Here is a 27,424-nt window from a genome sequence, read left to right as displayed (position 1 = left end):
AGAGACAGGACAGAAAACGTGAAGATTTAGATGCATTTTGGGAAGAAATTTTCCCCTGAGAGGATGGCAAGGTCCTTTAAAAAAAAAATAACACAAAAGATCACAGGGATTATTCAAAATAATTACATCCTGCCCTCCTGAATTCCCTTCCATCACTTCCAGCTCTGAACCCTGAGCATTTCCCATCTGGAGATTTGACCTGTTGGAAATGACAAAATAATTCAGAATCAAGCACAAAATTCCCACTCAAATCAAGGAATATCCCATTAAAAAAATAACATTTTAAAGGAGGCTGGAATGACTCCAAGCCGTGTTTAACCCAGAGGAGGTGACAAAGCCATGCCAGGGGAGGTGACACCAGCCAGGCTGGGGACAAACAGTAATTAACGACTCAATTAACAATTAACCCCCGAGTCATCACAGCTGCGGGTGAAGCAACTGAAGGGGGAAAAAATAATAAAAAATAAAAATATTTGGCCGAGGAATGGAAAAGTTCCAGGATTTTGCAGCTTCTCAGGTGGGTTTTTGAAGGGATTTTGGGATTTGTCAGTGGGGATTTTGGTGGGAAGGGAAATTAAAATTGTTCTGAGATTTGTTTGGGAGATTTTTGGGCTTTTATTTTTGTTTGGAAGGTGTTTTTTTTGTCTTTTTCTTTTTGTCTGGGAGATTTTTGGTGTTTTTTGTTTGTTTTATCTGGGGGATTTTTTTTTTTTTTTTGTCTTTGTTTTATCTGGGAGTTTTTAATCTTTTTTTTTGTCTGGGAGTTTTTTTGGTCTTTTTTTTTGTCTTGGAGTTTTTTTATCTTTGGGAGATTTTTGGTGTTTTTTGTTTGTTTGTTTGTTTGGGAGTTTATTTTGTCCCTTTTTTGTCTGGGAGGGGTTTTTTTGGTCTTTTTTTGTCTTGGAGTTTTTTAAATCTTTGTTTTATCTGGGAGGTTTTTTGGTCTTTATTTTGTCTGGGAGAGTTTTTTTTTTTTGGTCTTTATTTTGTCTGGGAGACTTTATCTTTATATAAAATACATAATAAATATAAATATAATATATCACATAAATACAGTATAAATACAAAAAATATAATACAAATAATTTATAAAACCTATATATATATATACAAACATCTATGGAAACAATGTTTTATAGATAAATATATAAATATTATAAATATATAAGTATATATACAGTAAAAATATATAAAAACATAAAATAATAAAAATTAAAATATAATATATAATATATAATATTATATATATAATATTATATATATATACACAATATGTATATAAAAATAAATATAAAAATGTTTAATAAATAAATCTATAAATAAACACCCCAGATCAAACACCCCCTGAGCACAAGGCGGGTTTGGGGATCTCCCAAATAATTCAAAAATCCAGAATATTTTCCCCTTGTCCTGCTGTTTTGAGCTTTCCCTTTAGCACCATTTTAAATGTTCTTTTTCCCAAGAAGAAAAATATTTCTTTTTTCCAAAAGGACCTTTTTATTCCCAATCCACAATTCCCTTCATCTCCAGAAAAATTCCATATTTTTTTAACTCTCGCCCCAAGCCCTGGAAACCCTCCAGCTGCAAACCACGGCATTTCCAGCTGGATTTATCCCAAAAAAATAAAATAAACTTTGGGAGAGGCAGCTCTGCTGACAGGGACATTTCGCAATCAGCGCCATTAATTAGGATTTGCTAATGAGCTTTTTGCCCTTGCGCAGTTGAGTTTCTTCATCTCCTCCTCTTCCTCCTCCTCCTCCTCCTCGGTGACTTCTGCTCCACTTCCCACCCCAAATTCCTGCATTGATTCAATTAACCCCAGAAATCGGATTTTGGGGGATTTTTTTCCAGGAGCTGGGAGTGTTTTCCAGGGTTTTTTTCCCAGGATTTCAAGCTGCTTTTTTGGTTTTTTTGGGGAATTTTTTTGGTTTTCCGCTCAAGACTTGGAGTGATGGTGGTTGGAATTCCGGCGTGGTCACACCTTGGGTTTCCAGGGATCATCAAGGACGTTTTGGGGTTTTCCAAACTCTGATTCCTCTGGAATTCTGATAAATCCCGCTGGATCTGCTCAGAAATCTGAGCAGGAGTGGGATAAAAACCAGAAAGGATAAAATCCCGGGAATATTTGGTATATTTGGGAATATTTGGGATTTGAGGAGGTGACACATCCAGATCTGGGGCCACGGTCACACCTTGGATTTCCACGGATCGTTGAGGAGGTTTTGGGGTTTTCCAAACTCTGATTCCTCTGGAATTCTGACAGTGGATCTGCTGAGAAACAGGAGCTGGACTGGGATAAAAAACCAGGAAGGATAAAAACCCGGGAATATTTTGGATTTGAGGAGGTGACACATCCAGAGTTGGGGCCACAGTCACCCCTTGGGTGTCCACGGATCATCAAGAACGTTTTGGTGTTTTCCAAGCTCTGATTCCTTTGGAATTCTGACACTGGATCTGATCAGAAATTGGAGCTGGAGCGGGATAAAAACCTGGGAATATTTGGGATTTGAGGAGGTGACACATCCAGAGTTGGGGCCACGGTCACACCTTGGATTTCCACGGATCGTCAAGAAGGTTTTGCTGTTTTCCAAGCCCTGATTCCTCTGGAATTCTGACAGATCCTTTGGAATTCTGACAGATCCTCTGGAATTCCCACAGATCCTGCTGGTCTCCAGCCCCGATTCCTTTGGAATTCTGACAGGTCCCACTGGATCTGCTGAGAAATAGGAGCTGGACTGGGATAAAACCCTGGGAATATTTGGGATTTGAGGAGGTGACACATCCAGAGTTGGGGCCACGGTCACCCCTTGGATGTCCAGGGATCATTGAGAAGGTTTTGGTGTTTGAATGGGATTGGGATGGGAGGAGCAGCAGGAAATCCACCCAGAGCAGGAAAACCCCCCCTGAAATCCCATTTCCCCAGAAACTCTGACTGAACCCTGGAGGTGACGACACTGGGAGCGCTTAAACCCGGCTTAACTCTGGTGTAACCTCACACGAACCCGGATGGGGATTGGGATGGGAATGGGAATGGGGTGGGGTGGATGGAATGGGATGGGGATGGGATTGGGATAGGACATAGATGGGATGGAATTGGGATGGAATAGAATGGGATGGGATTGGGATTCGAATGGGATAGGACTGGGATGGGATAGGACTGAGATTGGATGGGAATGGGATTGGGTTAGATTGGGATGGAATGGAATTGGGATGGGATTGGGATGGGACTGAGATGGGATGGAATTGGGATGGAATGAGATTGGGATGGGAGGAGCAGGAAAAAACTCCTGGAAATCCCATTTCCCCAGAAATTCTGACTGAACCCTGGAGGTGACCACACCAGGGGCACTTAAACCTGGTTTAACTCTGGTGTAACCTCACACGAACCCGGATGGGGATTGGGGTGGGAATGGGAATGGGGTAGGTTGGATGGGATGGGGATGGGATTGGGATTGAGATGGGACTGAGATGGGATGGAATTGGAATGGAATAAAATGGGATGGGATTGGGATGGGATTGGGATGGGATTGGGATGGAGTAGGACTGAGATTGGATGGGGATGGGAATGGGAATGGGATTGGGATAGGATTGGGATGGGATTGGGATGGGAGGAGCAAGAAAAAAACCCCTGAAATCCCATTTCCCCCAGAAACTGTGACTGATCCCCATGGGGGAAAACAAAACCCTGGAGGTGACCACACCGGGGCACTTAAACCCGGCTTAACTCTGGCGTAACCTCGGTGTGAACCCGGATGGGGATTGGGATGGGATAGGACTGAGATGGGATGGAATTGGGATGGGACAGGATTGGGATGGGATAGGACTGAGATTGGATGGAATGGAATTGGGATGGGAGGAGCAGCAGCAAATCCACACCAACCCACCGAAATCCCACCAAGGAATCCCATCCCCCAATCCCCCTTCAACCCCTCCAGTCCCCCAATCTCCTTCCAGCCTCTAAAAACCCCAGAAAAAAAACCCCATAAAGATCCTCCCTTGAGGACAAGACAACCCAGAGCAGGAAAAAAAACCCTGAAATCCCATTTCCCCAGAAACTATGGGAATGGGGTTGGGATGGGTTGGATGGGATTGGAATGGGATGGGACTGAGATGGGATGGGATTGGGATTGGAATGGGATAGGATTGGGATGGGATTGAGATGGGACTGAGATTGGATGGGAATGGAATTGGGATGGGATTGGGATGGGAGGAGCAGCAGGAAATCCACCCAGAGCAGGAAAAAACCCCCTGAAATCCCATTTCCCCAGAAACTCTGACTGAACCCTGGATGTGACCACACCGGGAGCACTTAAACCTGGTTTAACTGTGGTGTAACCTCACACGAACCCGGATGGGGATTGGGGTGGGAATGGGATTGGGATTGGAATGGGATGGGATGGGATGGGATGGGATGGGATGGGATGGGATGGGATTGGGATGGGTTGGATGGGATGGGATGGGGATGGGATTGGGATAGGACAGATATGGGATGGAAGTGGGATGGAATAGAATGGGATGGGATTGGGATGGGATTGAGATGGAATGGAGTTGGAATGGGAGGAGCAGCAGGAAATCCACCCAGAGCAGGAAAAAAACCCCTGAAATCCCATTTCCCCCAGAAACTCTGACTGATCCCAATGGGGGAAAAACAAAACCCTGGAGGTGACCACACCAGGGGCACTTAAACCCGGCTTAACTCTGGCGTAACCTCGGCGTGAACCCGGATGGGGATTGGGATGGGAATAGGAACGGGGTGGAGTGGGTTGGATGGGATGGGATGGGATTGGGATTGGAATGGGACCGAGATGAGATGGAATTGGGATGGAATAGAATGGGATGGGATTGGGATTGGGATGGGATAGGATTGGGATGGGACAGGAGTGAGGTTGGATGGGAATGGGATTGGGATGGAATGGAATTGGGATGGGATTGGGTTTGAATTGGGATGGGACTGAGATGGGATTGGGAATTGGGATTGGGATGGGATTGGAATGGGACTGAGATGGGATGGAATTGGGATGGAATAGAATGGGATGGGATTGGAATGGGATAGGACTGAGATTGGATGGGAATAGGATTGGGTTATATTGGGATGGAATGGAATTGGGATGGGATTGGGAGGGGACAGAGATGGGATGGAATTGGGATGGAATAGAATGGGATGGGATTGCGATTGGGATGGGACTGAGATTGGATGGGATTGAGATGGAATGGAATTGGGATGGGAGGAGCAGGAAAAACCCCCTGAAATCCCATTTCCCCCCGAAACTCTGACTGCACCCTGGAGGTGACCACACCAGGGGCACCTAAACCCGGCTTAACCGTGGCGTAACCTCCCACGAACCCGTCGGGCCAGTTCCTTCCCTCGCTGTTATTCCCTGGATCAGCCTGGAGTGGTTTCCATCATCTCTTCCTCCAGCCCCGCCCCTTTTGATGACGTCATCGGTCCCGTCCTATAAAAAGGCTGGACAGTTCCAGGGGGTTCCTGTAGTTCTTAAAATCCCAACAGGATTTTTCTGCTCAGGATTAAATTCGAGGTTGGGTTTGGTGGATTCTCTAAAGGTTCAGAGATTCTGTTGAGGTAAATGGAGAAGGTTTGGAATTTTTTGGGTTTTTTTAAGGTGTATTGGGTTTTTTGAAAAAAATAATTTGGATTTTTTTTTAAAAATGTGTATTGGATTTTTGGAAAAAAAAATAGGATTTTTTTTTATTATTATGTATTGGATTTTTTTTGAAAAAAAATTTGGATTTTTTTAAAATGTGTGTTGAAATTTTTTGGGGGGAAAAATCGGATTTTTTTTTTTTTAATGTGGGTTGAATTTTGAAAAAAATTTGGATTTTTTTTTAATGTGTGTTGGATTTTTGGAAAAAAAAATAGGATTTTTTTTTAGTATGTGTTGGATTTTATTTTAAAAAATTGGATTTTTTTAATGTGTATTGGATTTTTGGAAAAAAAATTGGGTTTTTTTAAATGCGTACTGATTTTATTGAAAAAAAAAGGAATTTTTTTTAATGTGCATTGGATTTTATTTTAAAAATTTGGATTTTTTTTTAATATGTATTGGATTTTTGGAAAAAAATCAATTTTTTTTAATGCGTATTTTAATTTTGGGGAAAAAATTGTTTTTTTTAAAATGTGTATTGAACTTTTTTCAAAAAATCAGATTTTTTAAAATGTGTATTGGATTTTTTTTAAAATTAGATTTATTTTTTAATGTGTATTGAATTTTTTGGAAAAAAAATCGGATTTTTTTTAATATGTATGGATTTTTTTGAAAAAAAATTGGGTTTTTTTAATGTGTATTGAATTTTTTAAAAAAATAATTTAGATTTTTAAAAATGTAGATTAAACTTTCCTTAAAGAATTTGGATTTTTTTTTTTTTTTTAACATGTATTGGATTTTATTGAAAAAAAAAATCAGATTTTTTTAAAATGTGTATTGAATTTAAAAAAAATCAATTTTTTTAAATGTGTGTTTTTAATATATAAAATATATATTATAAATGTTGGGTTGGGCTGTTTTGCAGATTCTTTCTCAATTATTTTGCTTTGTTAATATTTTTTTTTTCCTTCTACGAATTTGAACAATGCAGATTTAAAGGGGATTAATTATAAAATCCCACCCTGAAAACTGAATTATCTCTGAAAACCCACCTTTGCCTGGGGCTTTTTAGAGTCAAAATTACAGATTTAAAACCTGGTATTTGATAAATTCTTTTAACATTCTTTTTGTGTAATTCCTCCTTTTACTGCACGTTTCCTCTTGAGCAAGGGCTGAATTCTTTTACACTGACTTGGGGTAATTATTCTTTTTATTTTGTATTTCCTCATGGAATAAAAAATCCTTTTTATTCCACATTTCCTCATGAGCAGGAGCAAATTCTTGTAACATTAATTTTGGGTAATTATTCTTTTTATTCCACATTTCCTCATGGAATAAAAAATTCCTTTTATTCCACATTTCCTCCTCCATGGAATAAAAAAAAAAATCATTTTTATTCCACATTTCCTCTTGAGCAAGGAGTGAATTCTTTTACACTGACTTTGGGTAATTATTCTTTTTATTTTGTATTTCCTCTTGAGCAAAGGAATAAATTCTTGTGTCATTAATTTTGGATAATTATTCTTTTTATTCCACATTTCCTCATGGAATAAAAAATTCCTTTTTATTCCACATTTCCTCCTCCATGGAATAAAAAAATCCTTTTTATTCCCCATTTCCTCTTGAGCAAAGAAATAAATTCTTGTGTCATTTATTTTGGATAATTATTCTTTTTATTCCACATTTCCTCATGGAATAAAAAATCCTTTTTATTTCTCATTTCCTCATGAGCAAAGGAGTAAGTTCTTTCAGCATTTACTTTGGGTAATTATTCTTTTTATTCCACATTTCCTCATGGATTAAAAAAATATTTTTATTTCATATTTCCTCATGAGCAGGGAGTAAATTCTTTCAGCACTGACTTTGGATAATTATTCCTTTTATTCCCCATTTCCTCATGAAATAAAAAATAAATCCTTTTTATCCCCCATTTCCTCCGAGCTTTAATTTCACCACCACAAAACCTCACCCAACAAATCTTTAATTCTTCCTTCTCTCCTCAATAATTCCAAACTCCGCCCCCATAACCCTAAATTTAATTTTTTTAAAAGATTATTTTAAAAAATAATAATTTTTATTATTATTTGGAGTTAAGGTTGTCCCAAAGGTTTGACCTCAGTCACCTCCTTTTAATGCCATAATTCAAGGGGTGATTCATCGGCTTTTGTCACGTTGGAAATTCTCAATCCGAACTCGGTGTCGCCTTCCGGGCACGGAAATGTGCCAACGTCACCCCGGGCGTCCCAAAGGGATCAGGAAAAATGGGATTGGCCCCGGAAAAACTGGAATTGGCCCTGGAAAAATTGGATTTATCCCTGGAAAAATTGGAATTAGCCCTGGAATTACTATAGGAGATGTTTTAGTTACTGGAAGAAAAACAACGACAAAAAAAGTGGATTTTTGTTTGTATTTACGTCGCTCTTTTGGGTGATTTTGGATTTCTGTGCTGCCTTTTCACTTCATTCTTCTTAAAGGATTTAATTCTTAAATTCTTAAATTTATGTGGCAAAATTTCCGTGCTCAGAAAAACTGGAATTATCGCTGGAAAAACTGGAATTATCCCTGGAAAAATTGGAATTATCCCTGGAAAAACTGGAATTATCCCTGGAAAAACTGGAATTATCCTTGGAAAAACTGGAATTATCCTGGGAAAAGCTGGAATTATCCCGGGAAAAACTGGAATTATCCCTGGAATTACCTGGAATTATCCTGGGAAAAGCTGGAATTATCCCGGAAAAACTGGAATTATGCCGGGAAAAACTGGAATTATCCCTGGAAAAGCTGGAATTATCCCAGGAATTACCTGGAATTATCCCTGGAAAAACTGGAATTATCCCTGGAAAAACTGGAATTATCCCTGGGACTACCACAGGAAATGTTTTAATTATTGAAAGGAGAAAAAAGGCATTTTTGAGAGAAAAAACAGTTTGGAAAAGGGTTCTTTGGAAAAGCCCATTTGGAAAACATTTCTTGGGAAAAAGGCCCATTTGAAAAAGGCATTTTTGGAAAAAAAAAAACATTTTTGGAAAAGGCTCATTTGGAAATGGTCTTTTGGAAAAAAAACCAACTATTTGGAAGAGATTTATTTGGTGAAGGCTCGTTTGGAAAAGGTTTCTTTGGAAAAGCCCATTTGGAAAATATTTCTTTGCAAGAGGCGTCGTTGGAAAAGGCCCATTTGAAGAAGGAATTTTTGGAAAAAAGGCGTTTTTGGAAAAGCCACTTTGAAAATGGTTTCTTTGGGAAAAAGTCTGTTTAGAAAAGTCCTTTTTGGAAACGGCCTCATTGGAAAAGGCCCATTTGGGAAAATTCTCTTTGGAAAATGTCTCTTTGGGAAAAAAAATATTTGGAAGAGGCGTCTTTGTCAAAGCCCATTTGGAAAACACTTCTTTGGAAAAGAACATTTAGAAATGGCGTCTTTGGAAAAGGCCTTTTAGGAAAAAAGGCATTTTTGGGAAACGCCCGTTTGGGAAAAGCCCATTTAGAAAAACCCTCCTTGGAAAATCCTTTCCCTCAGATTAACCAGCTCTTCCCCTTTACACCCAGGAGGACCCGTAGAGGATGGACCTGGAGCCACCAGCACCAGCAGCAATGAGGCAGGAAAAAAAACCACATTTTTGGAAAACGACTCTTTGGAAAAGGCTTCTTTGGGAAAAACCTGTTTAGAAAAGATCTCTTTGGAAAAAAAAAAAACAACTATTTGGAAGAGGCTTCTTTGGAAAAGCCCATTTGGAAAACACTTCTTTGGAAAAGGCCAATTTGGAAAAGGGCCTCTTTTAAAGAAAAGATCCATTTCAAGGCGACATTTTTGGGAAAAAAAAGGCATTTTTGGAAAAGCCTCTTTGGAAAAGTCCCATTTGGAAAAAGACCTCTTTGGAAAAAACCTATTTGGAAAAGTGTTCTTTGGAGAAGGATCGTTTGGAAAACAGTTCTTTGGAAGAGGCGTCATTGGAAAAAGCCCATTTGAAGATGGGATTTTTGGAAAAAAGACCTTTTTGGAAAAACTTCTTTGGAAAAGTCTTCTTTGGGAAAAAGCCTGTTTAGAAAAGGCCTCCTTAGAAAGGGCCCATTTAGGAAAAGTTCATTTGGAAAAGGTCTCTTTGGGAAAAAACCTACTTGGAAGAGGTTTCTTTGGAAAAGGCCCATTTGGGAAAAGCCTCTTTGGAGAAGACCTATTTGAAAAACACATTTTTGGAACAAAAAGGGCATTTTTGGAAAACACCTCATTGGGAAAATCCTTTCCCTCAGATTAACCAGCTCTCCCCTTTGTTCCCAGGAGGACCCGTAGAGGATGGACCTGGAGCCACCAGCAGCACCGAGGCCGGAAGGGCTGATCGAGCTCTACGGCTCCTTCCAGGAGATGTTTGAGTTCTTCTGCAAGAACACCACCATCCACGGCACGGTGCGCCTGGTCTGCTCGGGCAGCAACCGCATGAAGACGGCCTTCTGGAGCCTGCTGCTGCTGGCCAGCCTGGGGATGCTCTACTGGCAGTTCGCCCTCATGTTCAGCCAGTTCTGGGCCTACCCCGTGGTGCTCACCATGTCCATGCACTCCGAGCCAAAAATGTTCCCGGCCGTCACCGTCTGCAACCTGGATCCCTACAGGTGATGGGGGGTGCCCGGGGGGTGGGATGGGGTGAGGGGGGTGTGAAAGGGGTTGGGGAGGGTCAGGGATGGATTCCGATGGTTTGGGAAGGGTTGGGAACGGTCAGGGATGGATTCCAATGGTTTGGGAAGGGTTGGGAACGGTCAGGGATGGATTCCAATGGTTTGGGAAGGTTTGGGAACGGTCAGGGATGGATTCCGATGGTTTGGGAAGGGTTGGGAACAGTCAGGGATGGATTCCAATGGTTTGGGAAGGGTTGGGAACGGTCAGGGATGGATTCCAATGGTTTGGGAAGGGTTGGGAACGGTTGGGGATGGATTCCAATGGTTTGGGAATGGTCAGGGATGGATTTCAAAGGGTTGGGAAGGTTTGGGAATGGTCAGGGATGGATTTCAAAGGGTTTGGGAATGGTCAGGGATGGATTCCAATGGATTGGGAAGGTTTGGGAACGGTCAGGGATGGATTCCGATGGTTTGGGAAGGGTTGGGAACCGTTGGGGATGGATTTCAATGGTTTGGGAAGGTTTGGGAACGGTCAGGGATGGATTCCAATGGTTTGGGAAGGTTTGGGAATGGGCAGGGATGGATTTCAAAGGTTTGGGAAGGTTTGGGAATGGTCAGGGATTCATCCCAAAGGTTTGGGAATGGTCAGGGACACATCCCAAAGGGTTGGGGAAGGTTTGGGAATGGTCAGGGATGGATTCCAAAGGTTTGGGAAGGTTTGGGAGTGGTCAAGGATTCATCCCAGAGGTTTGGGAATGGTCAGGGACACGTCCCAAAGGGTTGGGGAAGGTTTGGGAATGGTCAGGGATGCATCCCAAAGGTTTGGGGAGGTTTGGGAATGGTCAGGGATGCATCCCAAAGGTTTGGGAAGGTTTAGGAAAGGTCAGGGATGCATCCCAAAGGTTTGGGGAGGTTTGGGAATGGTCAGAGGCACATCTCAAAGGGTTGGGAAGGGTCAGGGATACATCCCAGAGGTTTGGGAAGGGTTAGGGATTCACCCCAAAGGTTTGGGAATGGTTAAGGATGTGTCCCAAAGGGTTGGGAAGGGTCAAGGATGCATCCCAAAGGTTTGGGAAGGTTTGCAAATGGGCAGAGACACATCCTAGAGGTTTGGGATACTAATTGCTTCTATGCTTTAGCTAAAATCTCAGCTCTTTACGTTCTTAACTCAGTGTGGGATGAGAAAAGTGAGAATTTTTTCATTCCTGGCAGGTTTGAGCTGGTCAGTGAACACCTGGCCCAGCTGGACAGGATGGCAGAGGAATTAGTGTGTGAAATCTTCACCCTTTGAATTGTTAACTCATGGTGTGAAATCTTCACTCTTTAAATTGTTAATTAATTGTGTGAAATCGTAACTCTTTAACTCGTATACAATCCTCACTCTAAATTAACTCATGGTGTAAAAACTCTAAATGAACTCATGGTGTAAAATCTCAACTCTTTACGTTCTTAACTCAGTGTGGGATGAGAAAAGTGAGAATTTTTTCATTCCTGGCAGGTTTGAGCTGGTCAGTGAGCACCTGGCCCAGCTGGACAGGATGGCAGAGGAATCCATCACTTTCCTCTACGGCATCAACGCCTCGGCCAGGCTGTTCCACGTGAAGGAGAGGAAAACCCACGTCCAGCCCGCGGCCAACGGCAGCACCTCGGGCTTCAAACTCAGCCACAACTTCTCCCTCGTCAGGATGACCCGGCTCAGGGCGGGGAAAAAACACTCCAGGGTGGGATTCCGGCTGGTGAGTCCAGCCCTGGTGGGGTTTTGTGGGATTTGGGCAGGAAAAGGAGCTCTGGGAGGGGCTGCATTTGGGGGTTCACCAGCTCCAGGTGGTGTCCAAGGCCCAAGGAGCTCATCAGGTCGGGAATTTTCTTATTTCCAAGGACTCCAGTGTCACCTCACGGGGCTTTTCCAAAGGATTGAATTCCTGCCCTGTCCTAGAGTCTCTCACCATCAATTTTGGGGTGATTATTTTCATCCTTCCTTATCCTAGACTTTTTCATCAGCAATTTTGGGGTGATTATTGAACCCCTACCCTGTCCCAGAGTGTCTCACCAGCAATTTTGGGGTGATTTTTCAATGCTTATCCTGTCCCAGAGTCTCTCACCAAGAAATTCTGGTGATTTTTGTCCCCCTGCCCTGTCCTGGAGTCCTTCAGGAATTTTGGGGTGATTATTTAGGTCCTGCCCTTTCCTGGAGTCTCTCACCATCAATTTTGGGGTGGTTATTTCCATCCTTCCTTATCCTAGACTTTTTCATCAGCAATTTTGGGGTGATTAGTGAACCCCTACCCTGTCCCAGAGTGTCTCACCAGCAATTTTGGGGTGATTTTTCAATGCTTATCCTGTCCCAGAGTCTCTCACCAAGAAATTCTGGTGATTTTTGTCCCCCTGCCCTGTCCTGGAGTCCTTCAGGAATTTTGGGGTGATTATTTAGGTCCTGCCCTTTCCTGGAGTCTCTCACCATCAATTTTGGGGTGGTTATTTCCATCCTTCCTTATCCTAGACTTTTTCATCAGCAATTTTGGGGTGATTAGTGAACTCCTACCCTGTCCCAGAGTCTCTCACCAGGAAATTTTGTTGAATTTTGTCCCTCAACCCAGCCCTGGAGTCCTTGACCAGCAAATTTGGGGTGATTTTTGTCCCCCTGCCTTGTCCTGGACCAGCCAAACTCCCTCCAGAACCTGAATTTACTCCCATGAGTGAGAACAGAGAAATTCTCATGACTCATGAACTGAAAAGAATTCCCACCTTTGTCACCCCAAAATTCTGCTCCCTCCTCCTGCCTCTTCCCACCTTGACCTCCAACAGCTCCAAGGAGTAAAAAAACCTCTAAAACCACCAAAAAATTTCCACTTTTTGCGGTAAAAACCCCCCAAAATTTCCACTTTTTGTGGTAAACCCCCGAAATTTCCATTTCTTGAGTTAAAACCCCCCAAAACTCCTTTTTTTCAGATAAAACCCCCAAATTTTCCATTTTTCAGGTAAAAACCCCAAAATTTTCCACTTTTTGCGGTAAGAACCATTATTTGATGCAAAGATCAAAAAAATTCCATTTTTTGAGGTACAAACCCCCCAAAATTCCATTTTTTTTGGGTAAAAACCCCCAAAATTTCCATTTCTTGAGATAAAAACCCAAAAAAATTCCATTTCTTCAGCTAAACGCCCCCCAAAATCCCACTTTTTCCCCCTAAAAACCCCTCAAAAAATCCTATTTTTTCCCTAAAACCCCCAATAATCCTCACTCTATCCTTTTTTTTAATTTCCCAGTGCAATTCCACAGGTGGGAGCTGCTTTTTCAAGCCCTTCTCGTCGGGTCTGGACGCCCTCCAGGAGTGGTACAGGTTCCACTACCTGAACGTGGCGTCGCGGCTGCCCCCGAGCGCCGACGTCGCCGAGCACGAGGAGCAGATCCAGGACCTGGTTTACTCCTGTCACTACGACGGGGAGCCCTGCAGGCCCAGGTGGGCATGGAATTTAAATATTTAGGTTGAATTTTTCCATTTGAGGTGTTGGGGAGTCTTGGGGTTGAATGCAGAGAGGATTTGTCGTTATTTTTTGGTGATCGTCTTCGTTTCCGGCGCCGTCGGAATTAAAATTCTGTCAAATCTGTCTTGATTTTCCAGTAAAATTCCATCAAATCTCTTGATTTTCCAGTAAATCCCCATTGAATTTCTTGATTTTCCAGTAAAACCCCATCAAATCTCTTGATTTTCCAGTGAAACTCCATCGAATTTCTTGATTTTTCCAGTCAAACCCCATTAAAATTTCTCTTTATTTCCCAGTGATTTTGTTCACTCCCATCACCCTCATAATTAAATCCCCATTAAAAATCTCTCTTGATTTCCCAGTAAAACCCCATTAAAATCTCTTTATTTCCAGTAAATCTCCATTAAAATCTCTCTTATTTCCCAGTAAAACGCCATTAAAATCTCTCTTTATTTCCCAATAAAAGCCCATTAAAATATCTGTTAATTTTCCAGTAAAACCCCATTAAAATTTCTCTTTATTTCCAGTAAAACCCCATTAATTTTCTCTTGATTTCCCAGTAAAACCCCATTAAAATCTCTCTTTATTCCCAGTCAAATCCCATTAAAATCTTTATTGATTTCCCAATAAAACCCCATTAAAATATCTGTTAATTTCCCAGTAAAACCCCATTAAAATCTCTCTTTATTCCCAGTCAAATCCCATTAAAATCTTTATTGATTTCCCAATAAAACCCCATTAAAATATCTGTTAATTTCCCAGTAAAACCCCATTAATTCTCTCTTTATTCCCAGTAACACCCCATTAAAATCTCTCTTTATTCCCAGTAAAATCCCATTAAAATCTCTTTATTCCCAGTGATTACGACCATTTCCACCACCCAGTTTTTGGGAGCTGTTACACATTTAACAGCAAAGGGACGGATCCTTTCTGGACGGCCACAAAACCTGGGATTCCTTATGGTGAGTGAGATCTCTCAGAATTAATTAATTAATCAAAAATTAATGGAATTAATTAAATTTCTCCTCAAGGACAGATTTGAGCCTCTCTTTTGGTGAGAATATTCTTTTTTGGGTTTAAAAAGAATATTTTTTTAATCTTTATTGCAGGATATTGGGATTTATTTGGGTTTATTTATAGGGGGATCTGTACTATTTATTATTAATTAATTTATTAATAATATTTATTTATTTATTTATTTACTTATTTATTTATTTGGGACTAAATATTGTTTATTATTTATTATGGGAGTATTGGTGCCATTGTCAGCAGAGCTCTAAAAATTAAAAATGGCTTTTCTGGGCTCCAAAATGAGAATCCAAATCTGGGTTTATTTATGGGGTTGGTATTGTTTATTTATTATAATAATAATTTTATTATTATTATTATTATTGGATTAATGAGGGTTTGGAATAAATGCCATTGTCATCAGGGCTCTAAGGATTAAAAATGGCTCTTGAGGGATCTCAGAATTCAAATCTGAATTTATTGGGTTTTATTTATAGGGCTATTATTATTATTAATTTTTTTATTAATTATAAATTATTATTTATTGCTTGTTGTTAATTACAGGATTATTGAGAGTTTGGAATAGGTGCCACTGTCAGCAGGGCTCTAAAAATTAAAAGTGGCTTTTCTGGAATCTAAAATGGGAGATCCCAGAATCCAGATGGGTTTTATTGATAGGGATATTATTATTTATTAGTTTTTATTAATTATCAATGATTAATTATTGTTAATTATGGGATTACTAAAGGTACTGGATAGGTGCCATTGTCAGCAGGGCTCTAAAAATTAAAAATTGCTTTTCTGGGATCTAAAATGAGGGATCCCAGAATCCAAATCTGGGGCCCAAACCCCAAAATAAAGGATTTGATCAGCCCTGAGGGTATTGATCAGAAATAAGGGGATTGATCAGCACTGAGGGGATTGATCAGCCCTCAGGGTATTGATCAGCCCTGAGGGTATTGATCAGCTCTGAGAGGATCGATCAGCACTGAGGGGATTGATCAGCAATAAGGGGATTGATCAGCATTGAGGGTATTGATCAGAAATAAGGGGATTGATCAGCATTGAGGGTATTGATCAGAAATAAGGGGATTGATCAGCATTGAGGGGATTGATCAGAAATAAGGGGATTGATCAGCATTGAGGGGATTGATCAGCAATAAAGGGATTGATCAGCTCTGAGGGGATTGATCAGCCCTCAGGGTATTGATCAGCCCTGAGGGTATTGATCAGCTCTGAGAGGATCGATCAGCCCTGAGGGTATTGATCAGCAATAAGGGGATTGATCAGAAATAAAGGGATCGATCAGCACTGAGGGGATTGATCAGCAATACGGGGATTGATCAGCCCTGAGGGGATTGATCAGAAATAAAGGGATTGATCAGCACTGAGGGGATTGATCAGCAATACGGGGATTGATCAGCACTGAGGGGATTGATCAGAAATAAAGGGATTGATCAGCAATAAGGGGATTGATCAGAAATAAGGGGATTGATCAGCCCTGAGGGTATTGATCAGCAATAAGGGGATTGATCAGAAATAAAGGGATTGATCAGCACTGAGGGGATTGATCAGCAATACGGGGATTGATCAGCACTGAGGGGATTGATCAGAAATAAAGGGATTGATCAGCACTGAGGGGATTGATCAGAAATAAAGGGATTGATCAGCACTGAGGGGATTGATCAGCAATACGGGGATTGATCAGCACTGAGGGGATTGATCAGAAATAAGGGGATTGATCAGCCCTGAGGGTATTGATCAGCAATAAGGGGATTGATCAGAAATAAAGGGATTGATCAGCACTGAGGGGATTGATCAGCAATACGGGGATTGATCAGCACTGAGGGGATTGATCAGAAATAAGGGGATTGATCAGCCCTGAGGGTATTGATCAGAAATAAAGGGATTGATCAGCACTGAGGGGATTGATCAGAAATAAAGGGATTGATCAGCACTGAGGGGATTGATCAGCAATACGGGGATTGATCAGCACTGAGGGGATTGATCAGAAATAAAGGGATTGATCAGCAATAAGGGGATTGATCAGAAATAAGGGGATTGATCAGCTCTGAGAGGATTGATCAGCAATAAGGGGATTGATCAGCACTGAGGGGATTGATCAGCATTGAGGGGATTGATCAGAAATAAGGGGATTGATCAGAAATAAGGGGATTGATCAGCAATAAGGGGTTTGATTGAAAAGTTTGATGAGCCCTGAGGGGATTGATCAGAACTGAGGTCATGCATCAGCAATAAGGGGTTTGATTAAGAAGTTTGATGAGCCCTGAGGTGATTGATAAGAACTGAGAGGTTTGACTGAGGGGATTGATCAGCAATAAGAGGATTTATCAGTTCTGAGGGTATTGATCAGCAATAAGGGGATTGATCAGAAATAAAGGGATTGATCAGCAATAAGGGGATTGATCAGAAATAAGGGGTTTGACTGAGGAGTTTGATCAGCCCTGAGGGGATTGATCAGAACTGAGAGGTTTGACTGAGGGGATTGATCAGCCCTGAGGGGATTGATCAGAAATAAAGGGATTGATCAGCAATAAGGGGATTGATCAGCAATAAAGGGTTTGACTGAGGAGTTTGATGAGCCCTGAGGGTATTGATCAGCCCTGAGGTTATTGATCAGCCCTGAGGTGATCGATCACCCCCTGAGGTTATCGACCAGCCCTGAGGTGATCGATCACCCCCTGAGGTTATCGATCAGCCCTGAGGTGATCAATCAGCCCCGATCCCCCCGCTGTGCCCCCCAGGGCTGTCCCTGATCCTGAAGGCCTCTCAGAGGGATCACCTGCCCCTCCTCTCCACCGTGGCCGGGGTCAGGGTGATGATCCACAAACACAACCAGAGCCCCTTCCTGGAGCACGAGGGCTTCGACGTCCGGCCCGGCATCGCCACCGCCATCGCCATCCGACAGGTGGGGCCTAAAGCGGGGGTTTGGGGGCCTAAAGGGGGGGTTTGGGGGCCTAAATGTGGGGTTTGGGGTCACCAAATGTGGGGTTTGGGGTCACCAAGTGTGGGGTTTCCTGGAGCACGAGGGCTTCGACGTCCGGCCCGGCATCGCCACCGCCATCGCCATCCGACAGGTGGGGCCTAAAGCGGGGGTTTGGGGGCCTAAAGGTGGGGTTTGGGGGCCTAAATGTGGGGTTTGGGGTCACCAAATGTGGGGTTTGGGGTCACCAAGTGTGGGGTTTCCTGGAGCACGAGGGCTTTGACATCCGGCCCGGCATCGCCACCGCCATCACCATCCGACAGGTGGGGCCTCATGGGGTTTGGGGGCCCTAAAGGTGGGGTTTGGGATCTCCAAAGGTGGGGTTTGGGATCTCCAAAGGTGGGGTTTGGGGTCCAGCAGGTGGGAGTGAGCCTCTCCTTCCTCTCCTTCCTCTTCCTCCTCTTCCTCCTCTCCTTCCTCCTCTTCCTCTCCCTCCTCTCCTCAGTAGGTTCAGGTCCAAATAAATCATCCCAAATCATCCCAAATGTGGGGTTTGGGAATCCAGAAGGTGGGAATGTCCCCTCTGGGTCCTCTGGGTGCTCTTCTTCCTCTCCTCAGTGGATTCAGATCCAAATAAATCATCCCAAATCCTCCCGAATGTGGAGTTTTGGAATCCAGCAGATGGGAGAGAGCCTTGGGGTCCTCTCCTTCCTCTCCATCCTCTCCATCCTCTCCTCAGTGGGCTCAGGTCCAAATAAATCATCCCAAATCATCCCAAATGTAGGGTTTGGAATCCAGCAGGTGGGAATGGGCCTCTCGGGGAGCTCTGCTCACCCCAAATGGGGAATTTTGGGACCCAGCAGGGTTGGCACCACCCCAGGGCTGGGAATGTCCCGTCTGGTGGCTCAGGGACACCCGGCGGGCTCGGGGTGTCTTCTCCTTCCTCCAGAGCTCTAATTAACCCAGCTCATCACTCGGGGCTCTAATTAATGAACCCAAATAATCACTCGGGGCTCTGATTGATTAACCCAGCTCATCACTTGGGGCTCTAATTAATGAATCCCAGCTCATCACTTGGGGCTCTAATTAATAAACCCAAATAATCACTCGGGGCTCTGATTGATTAACCCAGCTCATCACTTGGGGCTCTAATTAATGAATCCCAGCTCATCACTTGGGGCTCTAATTAATAAACCCAAATAATCACTCGGGGCTCTGATTGATTAACCCAGCTCATCACTCGGGGCTCTGATTGATTAACCCAGCTCATCACTCGGGGCTCTAATTAACGAACCCAGCTGATCCCTGCGTGTCCCTTTCTGTGCCCACAGGACGAGGTGAATCGCCTGGGTGGGAATTACGGGAAATGCACGCGGGACGGGCAGGACGTGACTGTGGAACTGCTCTACAACAGCTCCTACAGCCTGCAGGTAACTGAGCCTGGTCTAACTGAGCCTGGCCTGGCTAAACCTGACTGTAACAGCTCCTACAGCCTGCAGGTAACTGAGCCTGGCCTAACTGAGCCTGGCCTGGCTAAACCTGGCTGTAACTGCTCTACAACAGCTCCTACAGCCTGCAGGTAACTGAGCCTGGCCTGGCTAAACCTGACTGTAACTGCTCTACAACAGCTCCTACAGCCTGCAGGTAACTGAGCCTGGCCTAACTGAGCCTGGCCTGGCTAAACCTGGCTGTAACTGCTCTACAACAGCTCCTACAGCCTGCAGGTAACTGAGCCTGGCCTGGCTAAACCTGGCTGTAACTGCTCTACAACAGCTCCTACAGCCTGCAGGTAACTGAGCCTGGCCTAACTGAGCCTGGCCTGGCTAAACCTGGCTGTAACTGCTCTACAACAGCTCCTACAGCCTGCAGGTAACTGAGCCTGGTCTAACTGAGCCTGGCCTGGCTAAACCTGGCTGTAACAGCTCTACAAGAGCTCCTACAGGTAACTGAGCCTGGTCTAACTGAGCCTGGCCTAACTGAGCCTGGCCTAACTGAGCCTGGCCTAACTAAACCCAGCTCTACAACAGCTCCTACAGCCTGCAGGTAACTGAGCCTGACCTAACTGAGCCTGGCCTGGCTAAACCTGACTGTAACAGCTCCTACAGCCTGCAGGTTACAGCCTGGCTTAGCTAAACCCAGCCTGGCTAAACCCAGCCTAGATAAACCCAGCTCTACAACAGCTCCTACAGCCTGCAGGTAACTGAGCCTGGCCTGGCTGAGCCTGTTTCCCCTTTTCTCTGAAGATCTTCATCCTACAGAGTTAGAGTATATAGTTTAATTTATTTATTTATTTGTAATTTTTGTTTGTTCATCTAAATTTATTTTATTTATTTTAAATGATCTAAATTAATTCATCTAAATTTATTAAATTATATTATTGTCGTATAAATTATAGTTTATTCAATTATCTCTAAATTAGTTCATCTAAATTTATTTTAATTTATTTTTAGAGTTGGAATGAATATATAGATTTTTTTAAAATGTTTATTTATATTTTTGTTTGTTCATCTAAATTTATTTTATTTATTTTAAATAATCTAAGTTATTTCATCTAAATTTATTAAATCATATTACTATCATATCAATTATAATTTAATCTAAATTTATTTTAATTTATTCAATTCATTTAAATTTAATCTAAATTTATTTTAATTTATTCTATTCATTTAAATTTAATCTAAATTTATTTTAATTTATTTTTAGAGTTGGAATATATAGATTTTTTTATATTTTTTTAAATTTTATTTATTTATATTTTTTGTTTGTTCATCTAAATTTATTTTCTCTTTCTCCAATAATTCTCCCCCCATCCCAGGCGTGTCTGCACTCGTGTTTCCAGCGGACGATGCTCCGCGAGTGCGGCTGTGGGTATTTGTATTTCCCTCTGCCCGCAGGAGCCGCCAGCTGTGACTACAATAAACACCCCGCCTGGGGTAAGGGGGGAAAATGGGAAATTTTGGGAAAATCCAGGGGAAAAAAACTGGGAAAATCTGGGAATTTCTGGGGAAAAATGGGGAAAAAATGGGAATTTTTGGGACATTCTGGGCCCCGCGTTGTGACTACAACACACATCCAACCTGGGGTAAGGGGGGGAAAATGGGGAAAAATGGGAAAATCCTGGGAAAATCCATGAAAAAATGGGGGGAAATGAGAAAATCCTTGGAAAAAAATGGGAAAAAATGGGAAAAAAAGGGAAAAAATGGGAAAATCCAGGAAAAAATGGGAATTTCTGGGACATTCTGAGCCCCACGCTGTGACTACAATAAACACCCAGCTTGGGGTAAGGGGGAAAAATGGGAAGTTTTGGGAAAACCCAGGGGAAAAAAACTGGGAAAATCTGGGGGAAAATCTGGGGGAAAATGGGGAATAAATGGAAAAAAAATGGGGGAAAAATGGGGGGAAAAATGGGGAAAAAAATGGGGGAAAAAATGGGGAAAAAAATGGGGGAAAAAATGGGAAAAAATGGGAATTTTTGGGACATTCTGGGCCCCGTGCTGCGACTACAACAAACACCTGGCCTGGGGTAAGGTGGAAAAATGGGAAAATCTGGGAAAATCCGGGAAAATCCCAGAAAAAATGGGAAATTCTGGGAAAAAATGGGAAATTCTGGGAAAAAAATGGGAAAAAATGGGAATTTTTGGGACATTCTGAGCCCTGCACTGCAACTACAACACACACCCCGCCTGGGGTAAGGGGGAAATCTGGGAAAAATGGGGAAAAATGGGAAAATCTGGGAAAAAATGGGAAAATCTGGGAAATCCAGGAAAATAAAAAAAATCCCCTGGGAAATCCTGGGAAATTTAAGTCTGATTTTTTTTTTCCCCTCAATCTCTGCCTAAGTCTGAATTCCTAAACTGGGATTTTAGGATTTAAATCTGATATTTTTAGGATATAAATCTGATTTTTTTTAGGATTTAAATTTCATTTTTTAGGATTTAATTCTGATTTTTTAGGATTTTTTTAGGATTTAAATCTGATTTTTTTTTAGGATTTAATTCTAATTTTTTTAGGATTTAAATTTCATTTTTTAGGATTTAAATCTGATTTTTTAAAGATTTAATTCTGATTTTTTTAAAGGAATTCCTAAACTGGGATTTTGGGATTTTAATCTGATTTTTTAGTATTCAAATCTGATTTTTTGGAGGCAATCCCTGACCTTTCCCTTCCCCAGGTCACTGTTTTTACCGACTCTACGCCCGGCTCAGGAATCACCACCTGAACTGTTTCCAGCAGTGCCCCAAGCCCTGCAGGTGAGACACAAAAAAAACACCTGGAAAGGCCAAAATTCCAAAATTCCCCAGGAAATTCATGGATTGGGTGATGACAAAAGTGAGGAGGGAGGGAAAATAAAGAGCACACAGAATTAAAATGGAATTAAAATGGAATTAAAATTGAATTACTTTAAATTTAATGGAATTTAATGGAATTAAATTGAATTAAAATTGAATTAAAAATGAACTAAACAGAATTAAAAGTGAATTAGAATTGAATTTAAATTAAATTAAATTGAATTGAAATTAAATTGAATTGAATTAAAAATGAATTAAAATTGAATTAAAAATGAATTAAAATTGAATTAAAATTAATTAAATGGAATTAAAAATTAATTAAATTGCATGGACTTCAATTGAATTAAATGGAATTAAAATTGAATTAAATTGAATGGAATTAAATTGAAATAAAAATGAATTTAATTAAATTGAATTTAATCAGAAGTTTATCCTTTTTTCTTTCAGTTTCACCTTTTTTTTTTTTTTTAGTGCGGGACAGTTTCAAAATGAAAAGAGATTTTTTAAGCATAAAATAAAATAAAAAATTAATAAATAAATAAAATTAAATTAAAAGCAGTTGAGGTGAAATTATTTAAATCATCCTGAAATATTTAATTAAGCCCCACCCAAATTATTTGTCTCATTTTTCGACCTGAATTCTTTTAGTTCAGGAATTTTTGGGGTTGGGGAATTCTCCTGCCCGGAATTCCTGAGGGTTTTTCCTGTTTTTTTCCTCTCCTCAGGGAATCCCTGTACAGAGTCTCAGCTGGGACAGCCAAGTGGCCCTCGGCAAAATCCCAGGTAAATTAATTCCCAAAATCCCAGGAAAATTCCCCAAAAATCCCAGGGAAATTCTCCCTAAAAATCCCAGGTAAATTCCAAAAAAATCCCAGGTAAATTCCAAAAAAATCCCAGGTAAATTCCTCCAAAAATCCCAGGGAAATTCCAAAAAAATCCCAGACAAATTCCCAAAAAATCCCAGGTAAATTCCCCAAAAATCCTGGGTAAATTAATTCCAAAAAAAAAAAGTCCCAGGTATTGCCCAAATCCCAGGTCAATTAATTCCAAAAAAATCCCAGTTAAATTCCCCAAATCCCAAGTAAATAAATTCCCAAAACAGTCTCAGGTAAATTCCCAAAATATAACAAGCATTCCAATAACAAATATCCCAATAATCAATATTCTAATAGAAATATCCCAATACCCAATATCCCAATAACCAATATCCCAATACCCAATATTCTCATAACCAATATCCCAATAACCAATATCCCAATAACCAATATCCCAATAACCAATATTCCAATAACCAATATGCCAATTACCAACATTCCAATAACCAATATTCCAATAATCAATATTCTAATAGAAATATCCCAATACCCAATATCCCAATAACCAATATTCCAATAACCAACATTCCAATAACCAATATCCCAATAACCAATATCCCAATAACCAATATTCCAATAACCAATATTCCAATTACCAACATTCCAATAACCAATATCCCAATAACCAATATCCCAATAACCAATATTCCAATAACCAATATTCTCATGACCAATATCCCAATAGCCAATAACAAACATTCCAATAGAAATATCCCAATAACCAATAATTCAATAACAACTATTACAATAGAAATATTCCCATAACAAATATTCCAATACCCAGTACTCCAATAACCAACATCCCACTAATCAATATCCCAATACCCAACATCCCAATAGCCAATATTCCCTTAACCAATATCCCACTAACCAATATCTCAATAACCAATATCTCAATAACAAACATTCCCATAACCAATATCCCAATAGCCAATAACAAACATTCCAATAGAAATATTCCCATACCCAATACTCCAATAATCAATATTCCCTAATCAATACTCCCCCAGGACTGGGTTCGGCAGGCCCTGCGGCACCAGCACGGATACAACTCCACCAGCAGCAGGTAAATCCTGGGAATGCTGACCCTGCATGAGGGGAGTGGGGAGGGGGGGAAATAAACCCCTGATAAATCCCCCCAAAATTCCCAATAAATCCCCATTAAACCCCCAATAAAATCCTCAATAAATTTCCAATGAATTCCCAATAAACTCCCAATAAATTCCCAATAAACCCCCATTAAATAAACTCCCAATAAACTTCCAATAAATCCCAATAAATTCCCAATGAACTCCCAATAAATTCTCCCAGTCCCAGCTGGGAATGTCCCCACTGAGAATGTCCCCAATGAGCGTCCCAGTGCCAGCTGAGAATGTCCCCAGTGGGAATGTCCAAATGCCAGTTGGGAATATCCCGGTCCTGTGGGAATGTCCCATTGGGAATGTCCTCCTGTGAGTGTCCCCAGTGAGTGTCCCGGTGCCAACTGGGAATGTCCCATTGGGAATGTCCCATTGGGCATGTCCCCCTGTGAGTGTCCCCAGTGAGTGTCCCAGTGCCAGCTGGGAATGTCCCCAGTGGGAATATCCCAGTGCCAGTTGGGAATGTCCTATTAGGAATGTCTTACTGTGAGTGTTGTGCTGGGCATGTTCCCACTGGGAATGTCTCACTGGGATTGTCCCTATGGGAATGTCCCATTGGGAATGTCCACACTGGAGATGTCCCATTAGGAATGTCCCCCTGTGAGTGTCCCCCAGTGGGTATCCTGGTGCCACCTGGGGATGTCCCCAGTGCCCACAGGGAATGTTCCCACAGGGAACGTCCCAACTGGGAATATCCCCATTGGGAATGTCCCAGTGGGAATGTACCATTGGGAATGTACCATTGGGAATGTACCTGGTGCCAATTGGAAATGTCCCCCTGTGAGTGTCCCCTCTGGGATTGTCCCCTCTGGGAATGTCTCCAGTGAGTGTCCCAGAGCCAGCTGGGAATGTCCTAGTGCCAATTGGGAATGTCCCATAGGAATTGTCCCCTCTGGGAATGTCCCCCCTGTGAGTGTCCCATTGGGAATGTCCCCCTGTGAAATGTCCCCCTATGAATGTCCCATTGGGAATGTCCCCACTGGGAATCTCCCATTTGGAATGTCCCCAGTGAGTCCCAGTGCCACCTGGGAATGTCCCCACTGGGAATGTCCCATTGGGAATGTCCCACTGGGAATGTCCTGTCTGGAATTGTCCCCCCTGTGAGTGTCTCCTGTCAGTGTCCCCTCTGGGAATGTCCCATTGGGAATGTCCTCTCTGGGATTGTTCCACTGGGATTGTCCCATTGGGAATGTCCCACTGGGAATGTCCCAGTGCCAGCTGGGAATGTCCCCACTGTGAGTGTCCCATAGGGAATGTCCCATTAGGAATGTCCCCCTATGAATGTCCCCATTGTGAATGTCCCCATTGTGAATGTCCCCATTGGGAATGTCCCCATTGGGAATGTCCCCATTGGGAATGTCCGCTTTGGGAATGTCCCCATTGGGAATGTCCCCAGTGCGTGTTCTGGTGCCAGCTGGGAATGTCCCTCTGGGATTGTCCCCTCTGGGAATGTCCCCTTTGAATGTCCCCCCGGGAATGTCCCATTGGGAATGTCCCCCTGGAATTGTCCCCCTTTGAATGTCCCCTGGGATTGTCCCCATTGGGGTGTCCCGGTGCCAGGTGTCCCGTGTCCCCACAGGAGGGACATTGCCAAGGTCACCATCTTCTACCAGCAGCTGAACTACCAGGCCGTGCATGAGGCCCCGCTGCTCTCCGTACGTTTGGCCTTTTCTTGGCATTCCACTGGGGTTTGGGAGGGGTTAATTCATAAAAATTCATTATTTCCCTTTAGTTTTATATGGTGTTTATATATCTGATAATCTTAATTGTTAATCCCTAGAATTTCACTCTATAGCTTTATTTTTATATGATATATATATATAAAATATGGATATGGATAATAAAATATGGAGATATAAATATATATCTATCTTTATCTCCATATAAATGTATCCATATAAATATATCCATATAAATATATATTAATATAAATATATATATATATATCCATACATATATCCATATAAAATATGGAGATATATACATATTTTATATGATAATATTAATTAATAATCTCTAGAAATTCTTTATTTTTATATGGTATAAAAATCTGTATTTATTAATATGATAAGATTAATTATTAATCCCTAGAAATTAATTGTCTTTATTTTTATATGATATATAAATATTTGTATTTATATGATAAGATTAATTATTAATCCCTAGAAATTCTTTAGCTTTATTTCTATATAATATATAAATATCCATATTTATATAATAATATTAATAATCCCTAGAAATCAATTATTTACCTTTACTTTTATATGATATATAGATACCCATATTTATTTATATGATAAAATTAATTATTAATCCTTAGAAATTAATTTTTTATTTCTTCTCAACCTTGGCAGTCAGGGAGAACAAAGAGATTACTGGGGTTTGGGCCAAAGAAAAAGGGGTTTGGAGGGGATTTTCCAAAGGGGAATTTGGAGTTTTGGGATTAGTTTTGGGGTTTTTATTTAGGAAAATGATTGGGATAATGAGCCACAGATCCAATATACTCCAGATATGAGTGTGAAGAATAGAGAGAACACAGAAAAGAAATTAAAAAAACCCTAAACTGTGTTCCCTGCCTGAATTTTATGGAATTTTTCCCCCAGGAGAACCTGCAACTTGGGGTTTTTTGGATTTTCTCTTAGGGAAAGGGATTTTTATTTAGGGAAGTGATTGGCATAATGACCCACTGACTCAACAGGCTCCATATACAAGTTTGAGGATAAGACAGAACCCAAAAAATTAATTAAAAAAAACTCAAAACCCCCCAAAACCACCCCAAAACCTCTGAATTTTTCTGGTATTTTTTTTTCTCCAGGAGAACCTGCTGCTGTCCAGCATGGGCAGCCAGTGGAGCCTGTGGTTCGGCTCCTCGGTGCTGTCGGTGGTGGAGATGCTGGAGCTGCTGCTGGACACGCTGGCCCTGTCCCTGCTGCTGCTCTGCCGGAGGCTGCGGCCCCCCGGGACCCCCGGGAGGGACCCCCAGCCCAGCCCAGGGCTCAGCCCGGCCCCCCAGGACCCCCAGAACCCCTAGGGGGGTCCCCCAGCCCAGCCCAGGGCTCAGCCCGGCCCCCCAGGACCCCCAGAACCCCCAGAATCCATAGGGGAGTCCCCCAGCCCAGCCCAGGGCTCAGCCCGGCCCCCCAGGACCCCCAGAACCCCTAGGGGGGACCCCCAGCCCAGCCCAGGGCTCAGCCCGGCCCCCCAGGACCCCCAGGACCCCCAGAACCCCTAGGGGGGGTCCCCAGCCCAGCCCAGGGCTCAGCCCGGCCCTGCAGGACCCCCAGGACCCCCGGGAGGGGATTGGGAACAGCCCCAGGGGCCCCCAGGTGACGCTGGAGGGGTTTGGGGACACCCAGGACATGGATTTGGGGATGGGGGAGAGGAGCTGAGGGGGGTCTGAGGGACTGGGGAGGGGATTGGGGGTGTCCTGGTGATGATGGGAAGGGAACAGGGATGTCCTGGATGCTTTTCTGGGAGC

General features: G+C 42.2%; 1 protein-coding gene across 1 annotated transcript; it reads left to right on the top strand.

The window, feature by feature from the left end:
- Nucleotides 1-9,891: 9,891 nt before the first annotated feature.
- SCNN1D (sodium channel epithelial 1 subunit delta) lies at nucleotides 9,892-26,977 on the top strand (the record flags this gene model as incomplete). Its single annotated transcript, XM_083876990.1, has 12 exons — nucleotides 9,892-10,205; nucleotides 11,707-11,944; nucleotides 13,473-13,666; nucleotides 14,550-14,653; nucleotides 17,465-17,628; nucleotides 18,975-19,073; nucleotides 20,459-20,576; nucleotides 21,815-21,893; nucleotides 22,658-22,715; nucleotides 23,818-23,873; nucleotides 25,526-25,601; nucleotides 26,762-26,977. 12 exons carry the CDS (start codon nucleotides 9,892-9,894, stop codon nucleotides 26,975-26,977), a joined length of 1,716 nt encoding a protein of 571 aa, XP_083733116.1.
- Nucleotides 26,978-27,424: the final 447 nt, after the last annotated feature.

This window comes from Zosterops lateralis (genome assembly GCF_965231275.1).
Source record: "Zosterops lateralis genome assembly, chromosome: 22".
Lineage (NCBI taxonomy): Eukaryota > Metazoa > Chordata > Aves > Passeriformes > Zosteropidae > Zosterops > Zosterops lateralis.
The sequence above is the reverse complement of the archived record's forward strand: the minus strand, read 5'-3'. Positions and strand labels throughout refer to the sequence as shown.